At 57.1% G+C, this 26,874-nt stretch overlaps 2 protein-coding genes across 7 annotated transcripts in view; both read left to right on the forward strand.

Annotated features, from left to right (window-relative positions):
* Positions 1-18,034, forward strand: part of COL23A1 (collagen type XXIII alpha 1 chain) — a 324,150-nt gene extending 306,116 nt beyond the window's left edge. Inside the window, exons 14-29 of the mRNA XM_087429264.1 lie at positions 148-210; positions 689-733; positions 2,104-2,181; positions 3,862-3,915; positions 4,577-4,621; positions 5,479-5,568; positions 6,438-6,500; positions 6,841-6,897; positions 7,174-7,200; positions 8,219-8,281; positions 8,366-8,419; positions 8,623-8,649; positions 11,070-11,123; positions 11,372-11,458; positions 13,627-13,665; positions 13,831-18,034. Of these exons, the coding sequence (XP_087285390.1) occupies positions 148-210; positions 689-733; positions 2,104-2,181; positions 3,862-3,915; positions 4,577-4,621; positions 5,479-5,568; positions 6,438-6,500; positions 6,841-6,897; positions 7,174-7,200; positions 8,219-8,281; positions 8,366-8,419; positions 8,623-8,649; positions 11,070-11,123; positions 11,372-11,458; positions 13,627-13,665; positions 13,831-13,833 (849 nt within the window). The 3' untranslated portion in view covers positions 13,834-18,034. The remainder of the gene's footprint in view (positions 1-147; positions 211-688; positions 734-2,103; positions 2,182-3,861; positions 3,916-4,576; positions 4,622-5,478; positions 5,569-6,437; positions 6,501-6,840; positions 6,898-7,173; positions 7,201-8,218; positions 8,282-8,365; positions 8,420-8,622; positions 8,650-11,069; positions 11,124-11,371; positions 11,459-13,626; positions 13,666-13,830) is intronic.
* Positions 18,035-19,014: 980 nt separating this feature from the next.
* Positions 19,015-26,874, forward strand: part of PHYKPL (5-phosphohydroxy-L-lysine phospho-lyase) — a 28,162-nt gene continuing 20,302 nt past the window's right edge. For 2 of the 6 annotated variants that reach the window (XM_087429265.1, XM_087429266.1), the window contains exons 1-5: positions 19,482-20,205; positions 21,567-21,726; positions 24,765-24,839; positions 25,943-26,030; positions 26,108-26,224. In XM_087429265.1, coding sequence (XP_087285391.1) covers positions 20,025-20,205; positions 21,567-21,726; positions 24,765-24,839; positions 25,943-26,030; positions 26,108-26,224 — 621 coding nt within the window. In that variant the 5' untranslated portion in view covers positions 19,482-20,024. Of the gene's footprint in view, positions 19,112-19,480; positions 20,206-21,566; positions 21,727-24,764; positions 24,840-25,942; positions 26,031-26,107; positions 26,225-26,874 lie in introns of those variants that run through there. The other 4 variants (XM_087429267.1, XM_087429269.1, XM_087429270.1 and 1 more) reach the window with 4 other exon arrangements.

A 26,874-nucleotide genomic window follows, 5' to 3' on the forward strand; every position in this document is an offset into this window, starting at 1 on the left:
CCAAGACCCAGCCCGGAAGGTGGTCGTGATCCTAGGTCCCCTGGGCTGGGGAGAGCCCTGAGTCCGTAGGGTCAGACCCATTCTTCAGGAACTGCTCTGGAAGCCAGCAGACCCTGGCAGCCCTCACGGCGAATGTCTCTGCTACAGGGCGAGCCAGGGAGCATGGGGCCTCGGGGAGAGAGCGGCGTGGACGGCGCCCCAGGGCCAAAGGTGACGTCACAGTGCGCTGCCTGGCTCCCGCAGGCCCCATTCAGACCAGTGCCCCCATCATAAGGAGGAGATATGGCTTCACCTCCAGTTTGCCCTTCTAAGTGGGGAGTCCTGGGAGGGCCAGGGCCCAGGAGTCTTGTTGGACTGGCCATCAGAGGCCGGCCTGGGGTGGGTGGCAGTGGGTCTGGGTGAATGACAAGGCCTCTGCCGAGGCCCAGCTGTGTGGCTAGGTCACCACGTAGCCTTGGGCTCCTGGGCTTCAGTGGCCCATCTCTATACAACAGGACACAACGGGGTCCCGCAAGCCCCCGCTCCCGGATCCCTGTTCCTGGGGTGCCAGTAGAATACATTAAGCCCTTAGGGCTCCAGCACGTGGGCCCTGCCCCTTTGTGCCCTTTGGAGAGGAGGGGACTGGAGAGGACGCGGGAACCTTTCGCTTCAGCTGTACACAGCTGGCTGCAACCCGACATCTCCACAGGGGGAGCCGGGCCAGCGAGGCACCGACGGAGCCGCAGGGCCACGGGTAAGCAGTCTCCCTCCGGCCACACCGATGGGATGCAGGACCCCTGTTCCTTCAGAAGCCCCTGTCCCCCGGAGACCCCAGAGGAGCAGTGGAGCTCCAGGAACTGGGGGTCTTTTTTTTTCTTTATAATTCGTTAGTGAGTTTTTCATTTTTAATCTCATAATACATGCTTTTGGTAAAGTGTTCAAAATGGATGTATAAAAAAAGAGTCCCGACCTCTCCCCTCTTTTCTGCTCCCCAGGTGAGTGTCTGCCCCCCTAGACTCTTTTCTTGGCATGTTTAAACATGGACCCTCGATTTGTCACAAATGGCGTTACCCTACCCCTAGGGGGGTGCCTTGCCCAACATCGAGGTTCATCCCTGTCGCCGGGAGCACAGCCACCCGGCTGCTCCCAGACCTTTTGTGACCAGCCCCTGTCAACACACCTTTAGGCGGACATCCCAGATCCTGTTCTCTGCCCTGCAGCCTTGAGCAGCCCCATCCCCTCACACTCCCAGAGGCCACTTACCTCCTCCAAACCATGTGTCTAACCCCGCAGCCTGGTCTGTGGGTGCCCGGGGGTTGGATCAGGCACTGAGCATGGAGATTCTGTGTAAACTGTACAGTTCTGCGCCGGCCATGTCCAAGGAGGCAGCTGGCAAATGAGGCCCTGGCCTGGGTCTCGCCCCCTCTGCAAGCAGCTGGCCCCAGGCCTGACCCAAGAGCTCACAGCCCCTCCCTGTTCTCCGGCAGAGAGGTGCCCAGTGGGGAGGGGAGGTGAGAGGGGAAGGGCGAGGCTGGCCGCAGTGCGTGTGCCTGTGTGGACGTGTGCACGTGCAGACACACACGTGTGGACAGAGCACACGTGAGAGTGTAGACGGACACGAGCGCATCACCAGGACTGAGTGGGAATGTTAGTGCACGCGTGTGCAGCTCTACCAGAGGTTGGGAAGTGGAGGCACAAGGGTGCATTTTTTACAGTGTTTTGGAGAGTTTGGCTGTTTTTGTTTATTTTTGTTTGTTTGCCAACATTTAAAAATCTGTAGAACTTCACGTCCAAATTAGACTTTCCAGTTTTCCTCGAGAACTCAGGGATCGGGCCTCAGTGGGCTTCAATTTCCACAGGAAGGTGAATCAGCCGCCCCCAGATCAGGGGGGTGTGTTCCTCAGTTGGCCCCAGGGCCCCCTTCCCTCCTGTGCGCCCCCTGCCTGGCCCCTGGAGTGTGCTCTCCATGCCCCAGTGAATGACAGGGGCCCATTCGTGCTGGGTTCCCGCTGGGCTACAGCTGAGCTGGCGTGCCTTCGTGGAGCCACGCGACCAGGTTCTCTGGGTGAAGTGCAGAGACGGCCACCATGGCTCTTCCCTGAAATCCTTCCTCTTCCTGCTCAGGGGCCCCCAGGCCTGAAGGGCGAGCAGGGAGACACGGTGGTGATCGACTACGATGGCAGGATCTTGGATGCCCTTAAGGTAGTGTTCCTGGCAGGACCCGACACAACCTTGTTCTTCATTTCCTGAGGGAATAACCACTTACTTTGTGTATAAATCCTGCACTTCTTTACACAAGGGACCAGGGGCAGTTTAGCACAAAGACCCCAGCTTCACCAGGTGCCTGATAAAGAAATCAGTGCTGTGTTGAGACCCACATGATGCTGAGAGAGCTACTGTGAATATGACACATCAGCCCCGAGCTCCCCAGAAGCCAAAGCAGAAAGGGAAGCTGCCCACTCAGGGGCAGGAGGCAGAGCATTTCCTGGTGTCTAATCCCAGCAGGCCCTCTTGGGGCCTTCCCAGGGAACACAGGCTGGAAGGCCAGGTCTTCTAATGATCGTTGGGGGAGGATAAGAGTGGCAAGGCCTGCCCCAGGAGCCTCGGGAGATATGTGGCCTCTGAGCCCTGCCTGGTGCCTGGCAAACTAGGGACCCATCACCAGTGGAGAGAGAGGTTAGGTGCCAGGGAAGGGAACTGGGGTGGTCCTCAGAGACCAGACTGGGCATCAGACACCTGACCCCACCAGAGCTTCAGTTCCAGTTCTCTCCCACAGGCCTCAGGGAAGTACAAGCTGATGGTAACTGTGGCCCACCCCAGGCCTGCACGGTGTGGTGTGGTGTGTGGTGTGCTGTGGCCCAAGGGCTTGCATGTGCAGGATGTGTCCCAGGCCAGCCAGGAGCCACTTAGAGAGCTCTATGAGTGCGGGGAGGCGGGAAGTTGATTTTGGATGCCATACTGGAATGATGACGTGATTTGATGGGCAGGGGGCTGCTGTAGTTGGTTCTTGAGCACAGAGAGGTGATATTAAAAAATACATATTTGGGGGAGGGTGGCTGGGGAATGGTGTGGACAGTGAATGAATGCGGGTGTGGGGACAGCTGGAGGCAGGGAGGCCACCTGGGAGGTAGGCCCTGGGCCCGGGGCCTGGAGGAGGGTGGGCGGAATGGAGGAAGATAGCAAGACCAGGACATCTCAACGGAGGCGCCAGCAGGAAGGGGCAGGTTGGTGAGAGGAGGTGCAGGGAGAGGACTAGCGCCTGCTGGCTTGAGGGGATGGGTGGGGTGTGGCCTGTAGGAGGGGCATGAGTTTGGGGGTGATAGTGAGCTGTGCTGGGCAGAGAACTGCAGGAAGCCTAGGTCAGGAGCTTGAGAGTGGGTCAGACCCACAGACACTCAAGATGCCATCCCTCACCCCTGAGACTCAGGAATTCCTCGGCACCAGCGGACAGCAGGCGACGGAGCTGATGGTCAGAGAGCTCACAGGAGAGGCAGCGAGGGCAGTGCTGGAGCACTGATGGGGATGTGATTTTTGGCTGGCCTTGAATGCCATGTTCAAGAGGCAATAGGGAGCCAGTGCAGATCTGGAGCAGGGGAGTGTTGTGAAGAAATCTATATCTGGGGGAGACTAGTTCTGAGGGCAGAGGGATTCTGGGCCCTCCTTGGTAGTGGACACTGTGATATCCTACCAGATGCCTGGTGCCACCTCCCTGGCCTCCCTCAAGACACGGGCCCTGACCCGGCTGTGGGAAGCGGGCTGTGAGGACCCTTGACCCTACTGCAGCCCAGCTGGACAGGAGTGTGACCCCGCGAGTGGAAGGGGGGGTGGGCAGTGAGGGCAAGGCCCTGCCTAAACACTGACTGGCTTGACTTTTGCATACAGGGTCCTCCTGGGCCACAGGGGCCCCCGGGGCCGCCAGGGATGGCCGGAGCCAAGGTCAGTGCAGATGCAGCTGTTTGCCCCCCAAGACCCCTTGTGTGGCCCGCCTCCCCCCTCCTCTCTGCCATGCCCCCTTTGCTTCTCTCCTGATGGCCTGGCCTGGCTTCTGGCAGCTCAGAGAAAGTGGGCCTGCTCCTTCCTAACCAAGCTGGACACCTTCTTCCTGGCCCTAGCTACTCTACTCCCTGGGACGCCTCATTTACACGACACCCATAAGTTGGCCCCTCATGACATCACAAAGTCCCATAGGTTACAAGGCCGTGCCTATGGCCTGCGTGCATCATTTGCACCCTGCCCACTTGGCTCAGAGGAAAGAGCCCAAGACTGAAAGCAGGCAGGGTCTGGTCCCAGCCATCGTCCCTGGAGAGCGTGGCTGGAGCAAGTCATTTAACCCTCTGAGCCTCAGCTTCCCATTCGGTAACCTCCCCACCCATAGACTGTAGCCCTGGGCTGCGTCTTCCCATGGGGCTGAGGAAATGGAGGAGAGGGGGTGGCTGGCACCTGGCACGGTGCTGGGTACCCAGTGGGCATCTTCCCAGAGGTCCAACTGCAGGACCTCAGCCAGGGACATGCGCTGGTCTGGGAGGCAGCCCGACCACAAATCCCTCTTGTGGGCTGCAGGACACCGTAACTCCCCTTGCTGTCTCTTCCCTTCCAGGGCGAACTCGGATTGCCCGGTGCCCCAGGAATCGACGGAGAGAAGGTCTCTGGGCCTTTCATTTCCTTGGTGATGCTGGTGCCTGGTGTCAGGCTGTGTGTGTGTGTGTGTGTGTGTGTGTGTGTGTGTGTGTGCACGTGCGCGCACACAGAGTTGGAGAGAGGCCACAGAACAGAGTATGCAAGTCCTGGTTCTGCCCTTAGGCCTCGGGCAGGCTGCTCACTTTCTGGCAGCCTCGGTTCCTCATCTGCAGGTGAGGATGGTAACAGGGCTGTTGTGAGAGTTAACTAACTCTGTGTGTGGAAGACGCTAGAGCAGTGCCAGCCTGGTGCAGCAAAGAGCCTTCAATGTTAGCTAATAGTCTTCCTGTCATTATTAGTGTTATTGTAAGTATGCACGTGTGTGTGACCCCACATCAACATGACCGTGTCCAGGGTGTCACTTCACATGCATGGGCATGTCTTTGGTGCTGGGTCCCTAGTGTGTGACATATCTTGGACATTACACAGTTGGTTGAGTGAGGGAACAAAGTGGATGGAAGGGTGACTGGGTGGATGGTTGGCTGTATGTGGGGGTTGGGGGCTACCACCACCAGCTCCTGAGATGTGAGCACAGGGTTGACCCCAAACCCTATAAGTGTCCCCTCAGTGGCTGCCCAGCCCTACTCACACCACCCTCTCACTGCATGTAGTGAGACAGGCATGGGGGCACCCCCTCCCTTACTCTATCCAGGCACCTCAATGCAGTCACCAAGTGGGCCTGAGACAGGAACCCACGAGGAGGAAGTGGGGGTCTGGCCTGGAAGTGGAGGTCCCCAGGACTAAGCTCTGGGGACCCACTGGGATGGAGGAAGGGAGAATGCCTACTGAGCCCCACTGATCCCTTGTTCTTGTGGCTTTCAGGGTCCCAAAGGACCAAAAGGAGATCCAGGAGAGGCTGGGCCAACTGGACCCAAAGGGGAAGCAGGAGAGATGGGCCTGTCGGGCCTCCCAGTACGTGCCCCTTGTGGGGTCCCGAGGTGAACGTGTGCCCACCATGGCGGCTGCTGGGGGCAGGGGCCCTGCAGTCTCAGCCCAGCCCAGGGCCACGGGGCCTTTGAGGGAAGCTCTGGGCTCTCAGCCCACGCTGCTCAGGTGCTCTGAGCCCCATTTCTTCATCTGTAGAAGGACCTCCTCCCTCCCCCTGAGGCCTCCATAAAGGTGAAGTAAGGAGGCCCCCACCAGGGGAAGCGAGTTGGCGGGTGGTTAGACCACGCTCTGACTGCGCAAGTTTGCGTCCTGCTCCATCTCCTGCTGCCTCTGGAACCCTGCACAAGTGCCCCAGTCTCCTTGGGCCTTGGTTTCCTCACCTCTAAAATGGGGGTGATGATTCCTCACTCCTGTGAGGGACTCACGGACAGGGCTGAGAACAGTAGCTGGCTCACGATAAGTACCCTCTGGCCCCATCATCGTCATTTTGATCATTGCTCTTGGCTGGACTGGAAGAGCTGCTGGGTGTAAGCAGCCGCCAGAAGTGGTGGAAGCCACCACTTCACCGCCATTGTCCATCCATGAGGCTCACTCAGCTAGAGAGGTAGTGCTGCGGTTTGGACCCGGGTCTTTGCTTTCAGAGCCCCTGGTCACCCCCTCCCCAACAGGAGAACTTAACGTGTATACCATTGTCAGTGTGCTGTCTAAATACTCCCTGTGCCGGGCACCCAGGGCGTGTCACACTGATTTAGGGAAAACTACTTTAAGCTGCAAAGGCCAATTTATTGCTGCTGCCAGAGGCGTTATTGGGGAGGGAAGGGGAGGTGCTGAGCATTGCAGGTGGTGATCTTGATGACTGACAGAAAGGGCTCACAGGCCATCCTGTCCTGCAGGGTGCCGACGGCCCCAAGGGGGAGAAGGGAGAGCCGGCATCTGATAACCTACAGGAGAGCCTGGTAAGAGGGGATGCTGAGGGCCAGGGTCTCCCCCCACCGCCCAGCCCAGGCCTTCTGGGGCCCTGAGCCTTGGGACAGACGGGCCACCTGGCCTGGCCAAGCCCAGGGCAGTGGGGGAGGGGGAGAGGGGGTCTCCAGCTGTGTCCTCTACCTGAGGCCCCTCTGAGAACCCAAAGGCCAGCTGCCAGGCCTCCCAACAGTCAGCGCCCTCCTGGGGACAGGAAGGAGCCCCGACCTAGTGCCTCAGAGCCCGATGCCCGGCGAGTGCTCCTCCAGTGTTTGAGGAGCTCAAGAACGTGGGCAGGTGAGGGGTGACTGATCCACATCTGACCCCTCCTAGGCCCAGATCATAGTGGAACCAGGACCCCCCGGCCTCCCTGGTCCCCCAGGCCCCATGGTAAGAACGTTTACTTGAAGCAGCTGGGATATGAAAAGGGTGGTGGGCCAGGCCTGGGAGCTGTGACCCAGAGGAGGATGGGATTCCCCAGGGGGAGGGGGCACATCAGGCAAGGAAGGCAAAGCCAGGGTCTGGGCTTGGGAGGCCGCAGAGGTCAGGGCCACAGGGGCCAGTGAGTGGCCTGCAAGCCTTGGTGGCCACAGCAAGGGAGCCCTAGACCTGAAGTCTGGACTCAGCCCAATGGCCTTTCTGATCTGCTCTCTCCTCCTCCTCCAGGGCCTTCAGGGAATCCAGGGTCCCAAGGTGAGTTCTGGGGCATGGGTGGAAACCCACCTACTCACTGCAGACTCACAGCCTGGACAGTTCCAGAAAGCCCTGCTAATGAGCACAGTGAGGGCCCCACACTCAGCCTCAGAGCAGCGCTTAGTCTCCCCAGGGCCTAAACATTCTGAATCCCCTGGAGCACAACTTCCTGATGCCCTTGGAGCTGGTGCCCCCACCCCCACGCTTGGAGCTCTGTTCTTTCATCTTCTCCCTCCGCCCAGGGCCCCAGTCTTCCTTGCCCCATGCCTCCACCTTTCTCTGTGCCTCCCCTTTCCTTGCCCTCTCCGCCACGCTCCCCGCATGCAGAGCCTGCACATCAAGTCTTGGGTTTGGTGTTACGTAATGTCGCGTCTTCTGCTCTTGAATTAAAGCTGTGAGTGTGGCCTGCCCATGTGCCCTGCTCTGGGGGGCCGACACAGAAGGGAGGCCAGCTGCTTGCCATACCCGGCTTCTCTCTCGTTTCCCCTGAGGGAGAGCACATCTCTGCTTCCCCAGCTCAGAGGCCAAGTAGGGGGCTCAGTCATGGCTTCCCGGGGCTGAGTGCGGCTGAGCATGTGGCCCGACCAGATGTGCTGCTTCTGGTTCTGTTTTGTCCTGAGGCCTCCCCCAGATCATGTTTAGAAGAGGCTGCTGCTGTCAGGGATGGGGGCCAAGGCTGGGGCTCAGAAAGCCGGTTGGTACTCAGCCCTGCCACTTCCTGGCTGTGCAGCTGGGCCGTCCCTGCCCGTGTGTCTCTCTTTCCTCATCTGTGAAATGGGTGTGGCCATAGCCACCGTCCCTGATTACTGAAGGAGCCCATGTGTGGGAAAGGTAAAATGCGCACACCCACAGCTCATTCTGATTATTTGCACAGGAAGGAAGCCGGGGCCAGGCCTGTCAGAGCCCAGAGTCTGTCCCTCTGCCCTGCATACCCCGGCTCCCACTCAGGCTCCAAGCCTTCTGTCCTGCTGTCTGTCTGACCCCTTCCCCCTAACTGATGTCCCCCCTTCACTTCCAGGGCTTGGACGGAGCAAAGGGAGAGAAGGGCGCGTCAGGGGAGAGAGGAGCCAGCGGCCTGCCTGTGAGTATCACGAGCCTTGTTTGTCCTTAGAGGCGCTGATTCCTGTAGCCACCACGCCTCTTGACCCATTCCTTTTCCATCCAGGGGCCAGCTGGCCCACCAGGCCTTATTGGGCTGCCAGGAACAAAAGGAGAGAAGGTAACCACCTTCCTTTAATGTCCCCCCGACTATTGCTGTGCATCCGTGGTGTCACTCAGCCCTGGGGGCTCAACCCCTGCACCTCACTAGTCCCAAGGCCAGAGTTCAGACTCTGTGGACAACTCACAGGCTGAACTTCCCAGCAGCTGTGCTCCCATACCCCCTTCCCAGCACCCTCACATCTCCTCTTTGTTTCTCCTCAGGGCAGACCTGGAGAGCCAGGACTAGATGTAAGTATCTCGCCATTTGCTGTGGTTGAGTCTCTCCTGTGTGTAGCTCCTGCCCTCATGCTGCCCCATACAGTAACCTGATCTGGTTGGCTTGGGGGCGACCCCCCTCCCAGGGCTGGGACTACAACTGACTGGTTCTCCCTGTCTCCCCGGTGCCAAGTCCAGGGCACAGCACAGAATAGGTACTTTATTGATGGATGGATGGATAGATGGATGATGGATAGATGATGGATGGATGGATGATGGATGGATGGATGGATAGATGGATGATGGATAGATGATGGGTGGATGGATGATGGATGGATGGATGGATGGATGATGCACTGGAGCGGGGAGGTGGAAAGTGCAGTGAGGAGCCTATTGCAATATCCTGGTGAGAGATGATGAGGCTAGGGTAGTATTGTGGGAAGGAGAGGAGGGGAAGTATTAGCCCAATGTTGATTGGATCAAGTGTCTTTTGGTTGCAAGTGACAGAAAACACAATTTAAACTTGTTTAAACTGACTTATAACTGAAAGTCCGGAGGTACAACATATGGATCCAGGGCTCAAGTGTGTCAACACAACCCAATCTCTCACCCTCTCTTGTCCCTGCTTCCTTTTTGTGGGCATCATTCCAAGTTCCACATGGTGATGAGATGGAGCCAACAGCTCCACACCTTTATCTCCCCAGGCCCAAATCCTGGAGAAAGCCTGTTTTCCTCACTCTCTATTCTTTTAGGAAAAGTCTCATCAACTCTCATGGCCTCAGTTGGGTAATGCTGAAACATCACCTGGCCATAGGAATGCAGTGCCCCGACTGGCCAGGCCTGCTCACATGCTCTGGCCTGGAGCTGGGGGTACAGTCAGTGGATTGTGAGAAGGGAAGGTGGTTCCCAGGAAAATCAGGTAGCTATTGCAAGGGAAATGGTGACCAGATGCAGGGCTGCAAGGACTCAGATGTCCACCCTAGACTTGAGGGAAAGAATATCACCTCGGAGAGCAACTGCCGACTCAAGGGCTGTGTTCCACCCAAGAGAAGGGTCAGGAGAAGAAGACAACACTGCATCCAGTTCAGGCTCTGGACCCAGGGAGGTAGTGGGGTGGAGCTAAAGAGACTCCATGCCACCAGCAATGTGGCCACAGCTGCCTCCTGGGAGGCATGGAGCTCAGAGTAGCATCTCAAAGCCACACCCACCTGCTCTACCTTGCAGACTCTTGACCCTGCACCCACTCCCCCAGGCCCAGCTGCAATGAGTCGTCTGCTCAGCAGGCTTCGCTGACCTCACATCTGCACAGAACAGCCCCTCTCCCTGGGACCCCATGGCGTCTGGTTCACACCTCAATGAGCATCAATCGTCTCCTTCTGCACCCTACTGCATGCCATGTTAGACTATGAAAGGAGTATCACATTTATACCCATAGGGTTTTAATTTATGGAGATGACTGAGTGATGACACGGAGAGGTCAATGCCTTTGAAAGAAGAATTTATTACTTACATTTCCTGAGAGGAGGGCATGCCACTCTGCAGGGCCACATGAGGAAGCACCGTGTTTGGTCAGGAGGCAGAAAGGAGCAGGGGAAAGCCTAGGCCAGAGTTTTTATGGGGTTTCCATGGGAAAGGCAGGGCAGAATGACCAGTTTAGGATTGGCCAGTCTGAATAATTCCGGCGGGCTTTGGGCTATAGGGCTGGTCTCTAGTTTCCTGGTACCTGGCCCTGGGATGATTTCTGGCAGGGGAAGTATTGGCCTGGTATGTGAGTGGTAGACAAAGGAAGTGGTTGCAGCATTGGTTGGTTTGCATATGAAAGGCAAGCTCCCAGCCTAGCCCTTCGCTCTAAGAACTGGCTAGCCCTGGGAGCTGGCCAGCAAGATTTTTAATATGTCAAAACATCATAAGATACAGAAAATGAAAAACATAATGTAAGAGGGAACACATCAGATTTGTTTCTCTGTCCCCAGCATCCAGCCCCTAGCGCAGCTCCTAGTGGACGCTTAGAAATGCTGATTGGATGTACGGACAGATGAACAAATGCAGGGTGGCTGGGTGTACAAGAGTCTGAGCCAAGGGTAGGGAACAGAGATTCTCGGTCTGTCAAAGATGGTTACATAAATTTCCATGGGTTTCCTGGGTCTCTGTCCCCAGCCAAGCCTGGGCCAATGCCAGCTGCATCTGACTGTGACACGAGAGAGCCCCTTGCTAGCGGTTCTGCCTGAGGGCTTCCATCTAGAGACTCCGAGAGTGTTTGACTTGGGAGGAAGCAGTGCTGGTGCCCTAAATGCATGCTTTTCCCTATGTCAGCCTTGTACCCAGCATATGTGTCACCCAGGAGTTGGGGCTGGGCCAGCTTGTACCATACATATGCATGGAGAGGGGGCAGTGTTGGATAGGAGAGGAGCAGAGCAGTTCTTTTCCAGTTTAACCTTTATTCCTTTTGTCAGGGTTTCCCTGGACCCCGAGGAGAGAAAGGCGACCGGAGCGAGCGTGGAGAGAAGGTGGGGGCAGGTGGAGAGAAGTGGGGGCCGCTAGAGAGGAGATGGGGGCAGAGGGAAAGAAGGCAGGAGTAGACGGAAGCAGGCAGAGAGAAGGCGAGGGGAGCGGGAGGAGGAGGGGACAGGCGGAGGCTAGGCTAGGGGCAGTGGGGCGGGGGTGGCTGCTGGCCCCAGTCCCATCTCTCTCAGAGGCATGGAGGTGTCCTGAGCCTGACAGCCATGACCATACCCCCATCTCCCTCCTTGTGCAGGGGGAGCGAGGCATCCCTGGCCGGAAAGGAGTGAAGGGCCAGAAGGGTGAGCCAGGACCGCCAGGCCTGGACCAGCCCTGTCCTGTGGTACGTGTCAGAGCAGGATGGGAGCCCCAACCCAGGTCTTTGCTGCCTCCTACCGGGATGGGCTTTTCTCTGTCCCCAGAGCTCAGTTGCAAGTCCCCGAAGCCACGCGGGCCCCACCCTGGGGTACTCACACTGCCAGGGCCACCACTGCTGTCACTGCTGTCATGGAAGCTCCTCTGGCTCTGGTCCTGACCACCCCCAGCACCACCACCCCCAGCACCACCACCCCACCACCACCGCCCCCACCACCACCACCACCACCACCACAACCCCCAGCACCACCACCCCAGCACCACCACCCCCCGCACCCCCCCCACCCCCACCACCCCCCACCACCACCCCAGCACTACCACCCCACCACCAGCACCACCACCCCCACCACCACCACCCCCAGCACGGCTTGGGGGACCCACCCCCTCTATAAAGGTGTTGGCCTGGCCAGGGGCAGAGTCTGTTTGCCAGGGTTGCTGCCCCTCTTACTCATCTTTCCGGGCCATAGAGGGGTTGGGAGTGCCCTTACCTCTCTAGGTGTCTATCCTTAGTCCCAGAGGAGGCTTCTCCTGGTCTGGATGGCCCCACCCTGTCCCCCTGCAGCTCCTCCATGTGCCCCTTCCCTCCCCTGCTCCCCACAGCCTTTCTCCTTTCCTGCTCTCTCACAACAGCCCCTGACGGCCCACCAGACCCAGTGCCTGAAATAACCAAAATTCAGTTCCCTTTTTCCAGAAGGCAGGGAGAGTTTACATGTCAGACTCTTCCAGCGGAGCTCAGAAGAGAGGAAAAACAAAACAGCTGAGTTTCCATACTAAAACTGACCGGATGTTCACACCTGGCCACCCCTACCAGGGTGTGAGGAGAGGGGCCTCCAGCCATGATGTGTGCGGGCCGCCTTCCAAAGGGGGGTCAGGGCCAGAGACCCTCAAGGCCCAGTCCTCTGACCTTGAATGAGTCACGTTAGCCCTCTGTTCCTCAGTCTCCTCATCTATGCAGTGGGGGTGCTAATCCGCCCTCCAGATGGCTGTGAGGAGGCAGTGAGAGAGACATGATGAGCAGAGTGGTAAGCATCCACACAAGTGCCAGGGACAGCAGGGGGACAGGCGGCCCAACCTCGCAGCTCAGGCCCCAGGCCAAGACTTCCCTCCAAGTCATTAAGCCTTTATCTTTGAAACAGGAGAATCCTAAATGCGGAGGCAAGCGGGGGGCGCCGGCCTTGAGGGGCCTGGCGAGGGGGCAGGGGCCCTGCCCTGCGGTACGCGGTCTGGCCTGCGTGTGCTGTGCTGTGCTGTGCTGGCTCTGCCTGCCTGTGCCCGCTGCTCTGCCCGCCCTTCCTCCAGCCTGCCTCCCTTTGCATTCCGCCCTCCTCCCCACTTCCCTTCGGGCCCAGCCTGTGCCCCGTGGATGCACGGGCGTTCCGGAGGTGTGCTCCGCGTGTCTGAGCCCCGGCAGTGTGCCCAAAACAGAGTGAAGTGTTTTCTGCCATGGGATCCCCCCTCCCCCAGGGACTCTAGACTACTGATAGGTCAGCCTTTGTCCCTCTCCAGCTCTCCCACCCTCCGGGCCACCTGAGGAAACCCACGCCCTGCTTGTGTGTGATTGCTGAGCCGGCACTGCGGTGCCTCCAGACAACCCCCACCCCGGGGCCCAGTTTCCACCCTGACAGCCTCGGCCCGTGCTGCCTGCCACTCAGATCCAGACACAGGGACAGGACGGGCCAGAGGGGGATCCTACTTCCTGGGCTGTCCTTCAAACACTCTTGGAGATATTCCTGAAAGTTCTCAGGCCCCCAGTGCAAGGGGCCAGAGCCACTTCACGGCTGCCAGGCAGGAAGCCATGTAGCCCCTCAACAGGGCCAGGGCCATGACTTGCTCTTGGCCAGTGGATGTCCAGCATGAGGCCCAGTTCTCCACAGTGTCCTGGTTTTGCCCACTGCAGGTATCCCAACAGAGCCCTGTGGGGTCGCACTCAGAACAAGCACAGTAAGGAGGCATTGTGTCCCATGTGCCAGCTACCCAGGTAGACAGGGCAGGCATTCGGGCCCTGCCTCAGGGGGCTCCAGTGGTCTGATGTGGCAGCTCCCTGGGCTACACCTCCCCACATCCGGGGCAGGAGTGTGGGGTGTAGAGAGCTGACCAGGCCCCTGTCCCCAGCACTGAAACCTTCTTCCTTTCCAGGGGCCCGATGGGCTGCCCGTTCCTGGCTGCTGGCATAAGGTACCCGGCAGGGAAGAGTCTCTGGGGCAGGCTGGGAGGAGAGGGGGGCCCCGGGAGCCTGGGACAGAGGATAGAGGGGCATGCCTGTTCCTGAGGAAATGGGCATGACTGGGGGGCGGGGCTCATGGTCCCCTCCTCACCTTCCGTCTTTCCCTCCTTTTCCAGTGATTCCCCAGCACCCAGCTCACAACCTGTACAGATTCGTGTGGACGTTTTTAATTTCTGTAAAAACAGAACAGTAATATATTGATCTTTTCTTCATGGGATGTACCACGTGTGGCCTTATAACATTTAAGAGTGTTCCCGGCCCAGTGCCGGAACGATCCGCATGTGAAGCTGGCAGGAAAGTGGACAGGCAGACAGAGGAACTGTGTACTTGAGGGGCACCCACAGGACTGGGCTTTCCCAGGAAGGAAGGAGACGAAGGTGCAAGTGCCTGGCTCAAGAGAGGCTGCAGAGATGTCGGGTCGGGCCTTCAGCCACCTGATTGGCAGAGAGACTCCGCTGCCCAGTACCCTGTGAGAGCTTGCCTTCTGACTCTGGAGCCCCTGGGGCCCACCCCACCCAAAAAGGCCCAGGGCTTGGATGGCAAACACAGCTGCTCCTGGCCTCTCTGGCCTCTGGACTCAGCCACAGCCAGCTGCCCACCCCCTCGGGCCCCCTGGGCCCTAGGTTCACCAGGGCAGGACAAGACTCCCGCCCAGCACTTGCAGCTGGACGCTGGGAGCTACGGAAAGCACCCTGAATGGGTCTCACTCCCAGCAAGCTCAGTAGGCCTCAGGAGGCCAGCCAGCCATGAGAACATGTGTCCTCCGGCCAGGAGCAGAGGCCAAGCACTGTGATTGCCACCATGCGGCCCCAAGTGTGGAGGACAGTGGGTCCCAGGTAGGAGTGGCTGCTGCTTCCTGTCTCCACACCACCCAGAGCAGGGGTGTGATGAGACTTTGCCAGCCTGAGGAGACGGGCCTCCAGCTCAGAGTTTGGGTCTCACTGGCCCCAAGTCTCCCACCCAGGAGAACTCTGGTCAGCCTGCCAGAAATGGTCCTCTGGGTAAGCTGTGCAGACGAAGAGAGCCTCAGGGCTGGTTCCCGGCCGGCCTGAGCAGGGGGCCTGCGACCTGAGCCGCCCGTGCTCTGAGAAGAGGCTTCCCCACCTCTGATAAGGGTCCCAGCTGCCAGCCCCGGCCCAGCTACTTGCCTCCCTTCTCTGTGTAGATGGACATCGCTGCGTGTAATAAACCACAGATGTGTGTCAGGGTGTGCCTGTCCTTGCAGACTACCCCTGGGGTGCCCCTGGGTGAGGTTTCAGCCTGGCCATTGCTGAGTAGGGAGGGACAAAGGGACCCCCTGGGTCCAAACCACCCCAGAAACCAGAGGAAGTAGTTCAGGGTCAGGGCAAAGATGGGGTTTGGAGTTAGGAAGACACAGACTCAAGGCGTGGTCCTGCCGCGTACTAGCTGAGCTCTCTATCTAGTCAATCACTTCATGAGCCCGTGCGCTCCTCTGATCCAGTAATCAGTGATTGCTGCATAACAAGTCACCCCAAAACTTGTTGCCTTAAAACAACGATCCTTTATATTTCTGTCTTACAGTTCTGAGGGTACAGGGCTCAGCTGGGTGGTTGTCGCTCAGGCTCTCCCACACCTGGCAGGTGATGCTGGCTGTCAGCTGGGACCCCAGGTGGCCAGAACACCTCTCTGTGTGGCCTGGGCTCCTTCACAGCATGGCTGCTGGATTCCCAGGGTGAATGTGCCAGGTGGAAGCTGTGTCGTCTTTCATGGCTAAGCCTCAGAAGTCATGGTGTCACGTCCTGCCAGAATCAGAGGTTCACCCTAATTCAAGGGAAAAGTGTCAGCATCGTATTTTAAGGGGAAAATGTGGGATAGTAGATCTTGTTGCAGCCATCTTAGAAAATTCAACCTGCCACCTCATCTGTAAAATGGGACAGTAATGCTTACACTCAGAGGGTGGTTGAGTGAGAACCAACTGCGTGGAATAAGCAAAGAACCTAGGACAGGTCAGGCGCCCAGAAGTGCCCACAGTTCTGAGTACCCTCTCGCCTCCCCACTCCAAGACCAAGCAAGGGCCACAGTCTTGCAGAGCGTTTCTACATCTCTTATCCCAGCTGGTCGTTATAACAACCCTGAGAGACAGACCCAGCAAATGTGCCCATTTCACAGGTGACAAAACCAAGCACATCCAGGGTGGTGCAGACAAAAAGGGACCTGCAGTGACAGTGTCTCAGGGCTTCTTCCTCCAAGGACTGAGGCCTAAGGAGGCCACAGTATGGGTAGAAGAGGCCCAGCCACACCCTGGCCAAGGAGGTGGAAGGTGTCAAGTCCCCACCTCTGTCTCCCTAAGTTGCTGGCAATAAGTGGCAGGCCACACTACTCAGCCAGTCATCTGGGTTACCGAGGAAGACAGTCGTGTGAAAAGGAAGAGAAACAGTGGTGCTGTGATGACTAATGGAGATCACTGGGTGTCCCAGTGTCCTTTGGAGTTCCAGTATAACCTCACAAATATATTGCACTCTACAGTTTGTAATTTGCTCCCCCCTCCACCCAGGTACCTCACTGGATCCCCTCACCAACCCTGTGAAGGACAGGGCCTATGTGGTTGGTGTCACTATTGCCACTTCACATATGGGAAAACTGAGGCTCTGAGGGTTAGTCGCCTGCCCAGTTGTGGTGGCAGGCTTGGGACCGGACCCAGCCTCTTGGATGTCCTCCAATTTGTCTTTCTGAAATTGCTTGGCAGGGCATGGAGTCTGCTAGGCAGCGCCATGAGGCTGGGTGATTGGCAAGCAGATCTACATGGGGGTAGAAGCCACATGTTCTCCCTTCCGCAGACACTGGAGGGAGTCCCTTTTCTGCTCCTTTGGGCAGGACAAGGCCATTCATGGCCCATTGCTGCCCCCTTGAGGCCTGATACCGTGTAGCCTCACGTCTGCAAACTTTTCAACTGCAAACATCAAAATTTAGAGCCTGCGGAGTCCCTCCAAGAGAAAGAGACTTTAAGAGAGTGAATTACTTGCTTGAGGTCCCAGTTGAGACACGGCAGGGTGCCCTGCCTCACAGCTGAGCCTCCTGGACTGAGGGGCCTCACGTCTCCCTGCCAAGAAGGGCAGCTCTGCCTGAAACTACCCCCTTCTGGGAGAGAAGGAAGCACATTTATCCAGTCCTGCTGTTGGCCACGGCAGCTAATCACATGGATGACTATCCCCTTTTGCAGATGAATCTAAGGCCTGAGAGGAGTGGGCTTACCCGCGTCTCCTTCCTCCTGATCCCTAGGATACTGCATGGGATGCTTTCGACAGTTGCAATGATTGGGGGACACTCCTGGCATTCAGTGGGCAGGGCTGGGGATATCAAACATCTGAAATGCATGGGACAGTCCAGGCCAATGATGAATCACGTCACCAAGAAGGCCAGTGCTGCCCACACTGAGCAACACCATGCCCTGGGTTCAAATCTTGACTCGGCCATTTCTTCCCATCCCCTGCCCTGTTCGTCTCCAGTGGCATCTGGAAGGCCAGGCATGACATAATGGACAGAGCAGTGCTTAGCATGGGGCCAGAGGCAGGAAGGAGTGGGCTTTTCTGAGTTGGAAGAAGGGGAGGCTTCCTGTTGTCATCCCGTCCCTGTTATAGATACTTTGGCCCAGAAATGGCCCAGCCTGGTCTAACCTCCAACTGTATTACCTCCTGACCCTGGACATTCCGGGAGTGGGTGAGATGTGGGCTGGGCCTGGCTGCAGGCCTCTCACCCTCCACCCAAGGCAGGAAGAGCCCCTGAACCAACCTGACTTCTCTGCACTGTCCTGGGCCACAAGGCAGGCTTGTGTTCAGACTCAAACAGGACCAAAGATGGGCCTCAAACAGGACTCTCAGACTCCTCCCTGCTCCCCCCACCCCACACACACACATGCACCAAACACATTACATTAAAAGCTGGAACCACAGGGCATAGTCACCTATGGGTCTGCCCACCAAAGAGGAGGAGCAGATCCATTGAGAAAACCAGCAACCTTGGTCCCACTCACATTTCACACACCGGGAGGGAGTCTTGATCCTCAGAAAACAAGTACAGGGTACAAGCAAACTCTCTTGGTTAATTTGGGAGGAATTTTTTTTTTTTCAAGAATCATACATAAGGTTCAATTCAGCTTTACCATTAAAAATAAGAAACTTCATTCAGTTTGGGAAGATGAAAAAGTTTTGGAGATGGATGGTGGTGATGGTTGCACAATGTGAATGTTCTTAATGCCACTGAACTGTACACTTAAAATGGTAAATTTTATGTTATATATGTTACCATATATAAATAAATAAATGAGACACCAAATGTTCTTTAATAAATGCCTTAAGCATTTTATTGTTGTATGGGGGAAAAGATGAAGAAATCAGCAATGAGGGCACGAAGCAGAGGGCTGAGAACCTTGAAAAGGAGACAAAAGGAGGGACAGCAGGAACCTCCCCTGCCCCCACCCTGCCCAGGCCACCCAGCTCAGGCTGCAACCCCAGGCTCTCGTTCCAGGGTCCGTCAAGGCCGAAAGTCCCAGGGCCCCAGCCCAGAAGGGGAGATCTCTCTGCTATCCCAGCTTCCCAGCTCCTTGGGGGCGATTTCTTCTCATTCACTGGGCTGGGAGTCACGCAGACCTGACCTCTGCAGACTTGCTGTGTGTCTGGGAGCAAAGCCTTTTCCCTTTCTGGGCCTCGGTTTCCTGGCCATGCACTGTAAGGCTCAGGAGGCCTCCCAAACTTCTTCTACCTAAACACTGCATGCTTCTCTCAGTGTAGATATATCTCACGTTCACCCTGCCTGAATTCTAGCAGGAGCCGTGCTGCCTTGAAGGTCGCGCCCATGACCTTCTTGGTCAGCCCCGGTAGCGGCCCCGCGCCCTCCTCTGCCCTTCCTGCTGCTCCTTCACGGGGCTGGGAAGTCCCAGGTCCTGCCCCAGCAGAGACAACTTTCTTGCTCCTACGCCGGGGCCTGGCACACATTCCCAGTTAGCGCTCGCGGTGATGCCACTTTATGCACCGGGAAGGCGACACAGACTGAGCCCCAGGCCCCAGGCGAGGCCTGTCCGGAGTCACCCAGAGACCTTCCGGGGAGGGAAACCGCAGGGGGCCGGAGGGCGAGGCCCGAGGACCAGGGCCGGGGCAGCGCTCGGCCAGGCGAGCACAAAACCGGTTCCCACTCGGCGCTTTCCACGGCCCGACACGAGCAGGGGAGCCTGCGGGGCTCTACAGCCCAACGAATTCTTCCACTAGCGCAACGCGGGCCACTCGGGGCGGGGCGGCGGGGCCGCGGCGGGGCGGGGCCTGAGGCCGAGCCCGCGAGGGAGGCCTCTCGGCGCCGCGTCCCCGCCAACGGCCGGACCGGCGCCATGGCGGCGGGCGGGCGCGCGAAGGCCGCAACGCTGGCCCTGAGGCGGCGGCTGCTCAGGTACCGAGGCGGCGGCGCGGGCGGGGCGCGCACGCACGACGCACGCACGTCCGGCGCGGAGCCCGCGGCCTCCGACCCCGCTGGCCTCCTCCGGGCCGCGGCTCCCGGCTTCCTGACAGGGCGGGCGCAGCCGCCTCCCCGCTGCGTCGGCCCCAGGCGCCCCTCGGCCCGCCCCGCCGCACCCCGGCCCCCGCGTCTCCCCGCCCCCGCCGCACCCCTCCCCCGCCGTCTCCCCGGCCCCCGCCGCACCCCCGCCCCGCGTCTCCCCGCCCCCGCCGCACCCCTCCCCCCGCCGTCTCCCCGCCCCCCGCCACACACACACCCACCCACCCACCCACTCCTGGCTCTTACAGCCTCTGCCCCCGCCCCGGGGAGGAGCTCCCACTGGCAGCCCGCCAGTAGGACCTAGGCCTACCCTGAGAGTGACCCCGCAAGGGATCGAAAGTTCAGACGCAGGGTGGCGGTGGGGTCGTTTCACAGGCAGCCTTGAAGAAAGGCCCCCCGTGACCTGTGAGAGGGCTCTCGGTGGGACGAGGGGGAGAGGCAGCTTCTGACTAGAGCTTAGAGCTGGCACCCAGCGGGGCCATGTGTCTGGCTGAGAGGCAGCTGCCTGGTGGGGGTGCCCTCCCTCACACCCATCCCAGTAAGGAAACACTGCCTTCGGGAGCCCCCGTGGGTCTGGGGCGGCCACCTTTTCCCGGCCCCAGGGACTGGTGCGGGCACGTACGGAAATGAATGAGGCCACTTAGTCTTCAAATGACTTAAACAATTCAAGTTTTAGCAACTTCTTACCCCATCCTTTTCCTCCGTTCCAGCCACCTATGGAGCGGGGGACTGGAGGCAGGGAAGCAACATCTTGCTCTTCAAGCTTTTGTCCTTTCCAGAAACTGGGAAGGAGTGGGGGAGGCCAGTGATGGGTGGACCTTCCCTTCAGGTCTTCAGACATGGCTGTCCACTCCTTGCCTGTCCCCACAGCTCTTCCTGCAGACTCTTTTTTCCTGAGGATCCTATTAAGATTGTCCGGGGCCGAGGACAGTACGTGTACGATGAACAGGGGGCAGAATACATCGATTGTATCAACAATGTGGCTCACGGTCAGTATGGTACCTCAGGCTGGCGGGGCAGGAGAGGAGGGCCAGGCTGTGAACCTGGTCCAAGGGTGATCGATCCTCAGGTTGCAGAAAGGTGCGGGGGACTTGGGTTCAGCTTACCCAGCATCCATGTCAGAGAAGGCCCAGTCCTTGTGGTGTGGCTGTAGAAGTTTCCAAGCGGTAGCTCTGCTAAACGGGGCAGGAATCAGAGACCTAGGTCTGGGGGTCCAATTCCACCTGAGACCATGGCGAGCTCAGAGAGTAGCAGTCGGCCCAGCCGTGACCAACAATGCAGCAGGGCCCTGGCCATGTGCTGGGGGTCATGGCAGGGCTTCAGCCCCAGTGACCATCTCAGGTACTGGGCAAGGAAACTGAAGTAGGAACTCAGTTACCCAGGTGGGGTGGCCAGAGCTGACGGAAGGAAAGGGAGTCTGTGACTCAGCAGGCAAATTGGAGGTTAATGAAGAAGCAGCTAAAAGCAGGGACTCTAGTGCCAGACCACCTGGGTTCATGTCCCTGTCCTCGACACTTACTAACTTTGTAATCTTGGGCAGCTCACTTAATTTTCTGTGCTTCGGTTTGCTCACCTGCAAAATAGACACGATAGTACTAGGTCCTCACCTCCAGGTGTTTTGGAGGATTAAGTAATTTGTGCAACTTGCCTTGAGTGTGCCTGGCACTTGAGCTCTCAGTGTTCGCTGTTGTCATAATCCTTGGCCGTTGCCAATCAGCATTACCTCCAGCCCCCACTGACTGGTGACGTCAAGCCCACCAACAGACACTCACACCCCCCTCCATACCCCAAACCCCACACCCCTCATATTGTCAAGCAGAAGGCCTCAAGAAGCTTCCTTTAAGACATGGGTTTTCGGGGCCTGCCCGGTGGTGTGGTGGTTAAATTCATGCATTCCGCTTCGGCAGCCCGGGCTTAGCCGGTTCGGATCCGGGGCGCCGACCTACGCACCACTCCATCAAGCCATGCTGAGGCCGCGTCTCCACATAGAGCAACTAGAAGGGTGTACAACTACGACATACAACTATCTACTGGGGCTTTGCAGAGAAAAAAAGAGGAAGATTGGCAACAGATGTTGCTCAGGGCCAATCTTCCTCACAAAACAAAAAAAGAAGACATAGGTTTTCTAGATAGGGTTTCTGCCAGAATCTCAGGGACCCTTTTCCAGGTCTCTCTTTCCAGAACTGACATCTCTGTCTCCCGCCTCTGTCCTCAGACTCCCCTCTTTCCTCTCCACCTCTCCCTCCATAACTGCTTCTCCTCCAGCCGGGTTTGCAGATTGGGGCTGGGGGAGGCCCCCTGGGATCGGTTGAGCAGAGCTGGCTGTGTGATGGAGATGGCCCTCTTCCAGTTGGGCACTGCCACCCTCTCGTGGTCCAAGCAGCACACGAACAGAACCAGGTGCTGAACACCAACAGCCGATACCTGCACGACAACGTCGTGGATTACGCGCAGAGGCTGTCAGAGACCCTGCCGGAGCAGCTCTGTGTGTTTTATTTCCTGAATTCAGGGTAAGTGGACCACAGCCAGGCCCTGGCAAGTGGGTGAGACGACAAAGAAGAGAGTTGCTTACCTGGGCACAGCCTAGTGTAGCCGACCAAGTGGGGACTTGGGGAGAGGCAGCCCTCACTGTGCCAGGCACCCAGCTGTAGACCCTGGGCTTACTCTGTCAGATCCAGTTTTGTGGGGGACATGGCCTGCTCTGAGAGGATCAGAGAAGGCTTCCCTCAAGAAATGGTGTTAGGCTAAGAGCTAACTAGGAGATAACTAGATAAGGAGGAAGGAAGTGTGCTGCCCACTCCCTCAGAAGTGTTCTTGTCAAGGCTGGTCACCACACAGAACAGCTTGTGCAAAGGCCCTGTGGCTGGAAGGGTCATGGCACCTCAGCACACCTGAGGAACCAAAAGGCAGCCAGTGAGGGAGGGGAGAGGGTGTGAGTTGACGCTGGGGAGGGAGGCAGGGCCCATCACCCAGAGCCTTATTGGCCAAGAGAGGAATCTGTTTTTATCCTAAGAGCATTGGGAAGCCCTTGGAGGGTTTTAATCAGGCAAATGATGTGATTGGGCTGGGGGAGAGCAAGAATGGACATTGTTAGGTGCCACACTAGGAGTGGCAGTGGAGACAGAAATGGCAGATGATGGTGTGTACACAAAACCAGCCCAGCATGCCTGGGAGAGAACATTCCAACAAATCATAGGTCGTGGCATTTGGATTATAGTAATGATTATTATCATTATCATTGCCTTTTTTTTTTTTTTTGCTGAGGAAGACCAGCCGTGAGCTAACATCCGATGCCAATCCTCCTCTTTTTGCTGAGGAAGATTGGCCCTGGCCTAACATCTGCCCATCTTCCTCTACTTTATGTGACACGCTGCCACAGCATGGCTTGACAAGCGGTGCTTTGGTGCGCGCCTGGGATGTGAACCTGCGAACCCCAGGCCATCGAAGCGGAGCATGCGCACTTAACCGCTGTGCCACCGGGCCGCCCTCATTATCATTGCCTTTTACGAAGTACATTCATCTGTCCCCTCAGTAATTTCTAGGAAGTGGAGTTTCCCATCTTCATTTTACAGATAAGGAAACAGCAGTTCAAAGAAAGGAGCTAGCTTGCCCAGGGTCATCCACATAGGAGATGGGGAAACCAGAACTGGAACCTCTCTGGGAAGAGTAGGGAGCTGGGTCTAGGAGTTAGTGCTTCCTTGGCAGTGGAGAAAGGGACATTTGCTGGCTTATTGCACCAGATTGATTCTGTGGATTCCAGTGACTTCCATGTTGCTAAATCCAGTGGTCTCTTTGCTGCCCTTGTGTTACTCTCTCAGCAATACTGACAGTTACCACTCTCTCTGGAAGTGCTTTCTGGTCCTGGTTGCAGGACACTGTGTGCTCCTGGTTTCCCACCAGCTTCTGGCCACTCCTCCTCTGTCTCCTTTGTGGATTTTTCCTTCTCTATTCCTCCCAGGCTGGTCCCATGCCATTGTCCTCTCTCAGCCCTCTCCCTACAGTGATATCATCCGTTTCCATGGTCTTAAATACCATCCATGTGCTGGTAACTCCCAAGTTTGTGTCTCAAGCCCAGATGCCTCCCACCCTCAAAGTTCTAACCGCCCACTTGACTTCTAGAACATCTCCAATGTCACGTGTCCAAAAGACAGTCTAGAGTTGGTTGTCATCTGCCAACACCTGGTGTGGGACCATGGCTGGCTTTCCCTGACATTCCCAGGCACCTCCCCCAGACCTTCCCAAGAGATCATCCCCCCTTACTGCCACATCCACCCTGTCTCAGCTCGTAAATGGCAGCACCATCTGCGTCTCTGCTCAAGGCAGAAACCACACGGCCTCCTCCCAGTCCTGCCTCATCTATCTCCAGGTTGTCTCCTACCTCTGGCCACCTTGCTCCACCTCAGGGCCCCACCTGCTCTCACCTGCATGTCCTCCTTCTCGGGCTCCTCACTTCCACTTTCATTCCCTTCTACTCCACTGGACCCACACAGCCAGAGTCTTCCTCCTCAGATGGGAACTGAATCATGTCCCTTCTCTGATTAAACCTCCTCAGTGGCTTTGCATGGCAGTGAGAAGAAAATCCCGGCTTCTTCCAAGGCCCTGTGAACATGGCCCCTGCACGTCTCCCCACTTCCTCTCCTGCACTGCCCCTGGCTTCCCTTGTCCTCTCTCGCTTCCCTGAGCACACGGAGCTCTTTTCCCTCTCCTCGGGGCCTTTGCGCATGCTGCTTGCTCTACCTGGAAACTTCCCCCTGAGGATTCAGGTGGTTCCTCCTCATAGAGTCCTTCTCTGACCCCTGTATTAGTCAGCTCAGGCTGCTATAACAAGATACCACAGACGGGAAGGTTTAGACAACAGAAATTTATTTTCTCAGAGTCCTGGAGCCCAAATCCAAGATTGAGGTGTCAGCAGGTTTGGCTTCTTTGAGGCCTCTCTCCTTAGTTTGCAGATAGCTACCTTCTTGGTGTGTCTTCACATGGTCTTTTTTCACGCGTGCATACCCGTTGTGTCTGTGTGTCCCAATTGCCTGTTCTTATAAGGACACCAGTCAGATTGGATTAGGGCCCACCCTGATGGCCTCATTTTAACTTAATCACCTCTTTAAAGGCCCTCTCTCCAAATACAGTCCTATCCAGAGATACTGGGGGTGGGGGGGTTCAATATATGAGTTTTGGGGAACACAATTCAGCCCATAACACCCCCTTATCTAAAGTAGGGCCCCGTCTGGTTCTCTTGGGGCACGTATCAAAATGATCATTCATTCTTTCTTTGTTTTTTGGCTTTCATGACACATACTAGAATATAAGTTCAGGAGGCTCAGGGCCTGTCTATCTTACTGCTTTCCCCCCCAGGTCCTAGCACATAGAAGATGTTTGATAAATTTTTACTGGATGAATAAGTGAATAACTAACAAATGGTGTCCTGAGAATCTTCTTGCTGCTGGAAGGGCTCCTCCTTCCCTCTGGTTTTCTCCATAGGAAGCACGTATCCGGGAGAGAAAGCCCTTGAACAGCTGTCTGAGCAGTGCCCCCTTTTTCTTTTCCGTAGGTCTGAAGCGAATGACCTGGCCCTGAGGCTGGCCCGCCAGTACACAGGACACTGGGATGTGGTTGTATTAGACCAGTAAGTGCTGTTCCCAGAAGCCTAGGCCTGCTGTTTGTTGGGATGAGTGAGGCTCTGACTTTAGGTGCCTTGGGCAGGAAGGATGAGGACCTGGCCACAGAGACATCCCCAACACACACCAGGGGGCTCTTTCCCCCGGGCCTCTTTTCTGGGAGGGCAGCTTCTGGGGAGCAGAGAATGCTTTGTAAGGTGGTAAGAACTGGTCCTGCATTTTAGGTGTTAAAACTGTTCCGACACTAGCTCCCATTGTGGCGATTATCTGCCATGCACAAGACCCAGGTGAAGGGTTAGAGCATCATCATATTTAAGATTCATTACAGGGCCGGCCCTGTGGCTTGGTGGTTAAGTGCGCACGCTGCGATGCTGGTGGCCCGGGTTCGGATCCCGGGTGCGCATCGAGGCACCACTTCTCCGTTCATCCTGAGGCGGAGTCCCGCATACAGCAACTAGAAGGATGTGCAGCTACGACATACAACTATCCACTGGGGCTTTGGGGGGAAAAAATAAAATAAATAAAATCTTTAAAAAAAAAAAAAAAAAAATAAGATTCATTACAGGGCCGGCCCGGTGGCTTAGCGGTTAAGTGCGCGCGCTCCACTACTGGCAGCCCGGGTTCGGATCCCGGCCGCGCACCGACTCACCACTTGTCCGGCCATGCTGAGGCCATGTCTCACATACAGCAACTAGAAAGATGTGCAACTATGACATACAGCTATCTACTGGGGCTTTGGGGGAAAAAAAAGGAGGAGGATTGGCAATAGATGTTAGCTCAGAGCCAGTCTTCCTCGGCAAAAAGAGGAGGATTAGCATGGATGTTAGCTCAGGGCTGATCTCCCTCAAAAAAAAAAAGATTCATTACAACCCTGAAGGAGAAACCCCCCACTTTGCAGGGGAGAGAACTGAACCCAGAGAGGTTAAATGACCGGCCACTGTGACATAGCTAGTCAGCAGCCTTGCAGGAAGTCTTGCTGACTCCAAGGCATGTGCTCATTCCCAGCCCTGGGACTCGGAGGCTGTAAAAGAAAGGTTGGTCTTCCCTGTGTCTTCCCCGGCTGGGGAGTCCGTGCCCCTTGAGCCTGAGCCCCCTTCCTTCTCCCCCACAGTGCTTATCACGGTCACCTGAGCTCCCTGATCGACATCAGTCCCTACAAGTTCCGGGACCTGGATGGCCAGAAGGAGTGGGTCCATGTGGTATGCACTGCCCGAGTGGACAACAGGTCGGTGCTCGCCCCTCAGCCCAGGTGACACGGCACTATCACTCCCCACAGGCACCTCTCCCAGACACCTACCGGGGCCCCTACCGGGAGGACCACCCCAATCCAGCTGTGGCCTATGCCAGTGAGGTGAAACACGTGGTCAACAGCGTACAGGAAAAGGGCAGGAAGGTAACCGCATCTGCATGGGTCCACTGAATAGAACAGTGAACATCGCTTCCTCTGTTGCCAGCCGGGTGCTAGAGGCTGGGAACCCCGAGAGAAGTGGGAACCAGGCCTGCCCTTTGGGAATCTGGGCGGGGTTACGTGCTCAGCGGAGAATTTAGACAGAGATGTGTCCTGGGCGTTATAGGAGTCCAGGGGTCCAGGCCGGACTGGTGTGGGTGTGAATGAGGGCCCTGGGAGGAGGTGCTACCTGACTTAAGTAATATAAGCTGAGCAGGAGTTAGCCACTCAAGGTGGGGTGGGGAGTAGAGGAGGAAAGGCATCCTACACAGAGGGCAGCCCGCACAGAGGTGAAGAACCATGTCAGTGTGGGGCCAGGTGGAGGCGGGCAGGACCCATATGCCAGATGACCACAAGTGCTGTGCTGAGGGGCTAGAGGCCACGGGGAACCTCTGAAGGGTTTTAAGAAGAGAGTAATAAGACCTGGGGATGCGTGTGAATGGTGCCAGCCTGAGGGCAGGTGACCTGGGGAGACTGTGAGGCCGACCCAGGGCAGGTGCAGAGACAAGAGAGAGGCGTCGTACCTGGAAGGGCAGTGGCTCAGGTGACAGGAGAGGGGGGTGGTTAGCGATTGGTCTGAGGGCTCTGGAAGGCTT

This window comes from Ceratotherium simum, chromosome 4 (genome assembly GCF_057802395.1).
Source record: "Ceratotherium simum simum isolate JZ-2026a chromosome 4, ASM5780239v1, whole genome shotgun sequence".
NCBI lineage: Eukaryota > Metazoa > Chordata > Mammalia > Perissodactyla > Rhinocerotidae > Ceratotherium > Ceratotherium simum.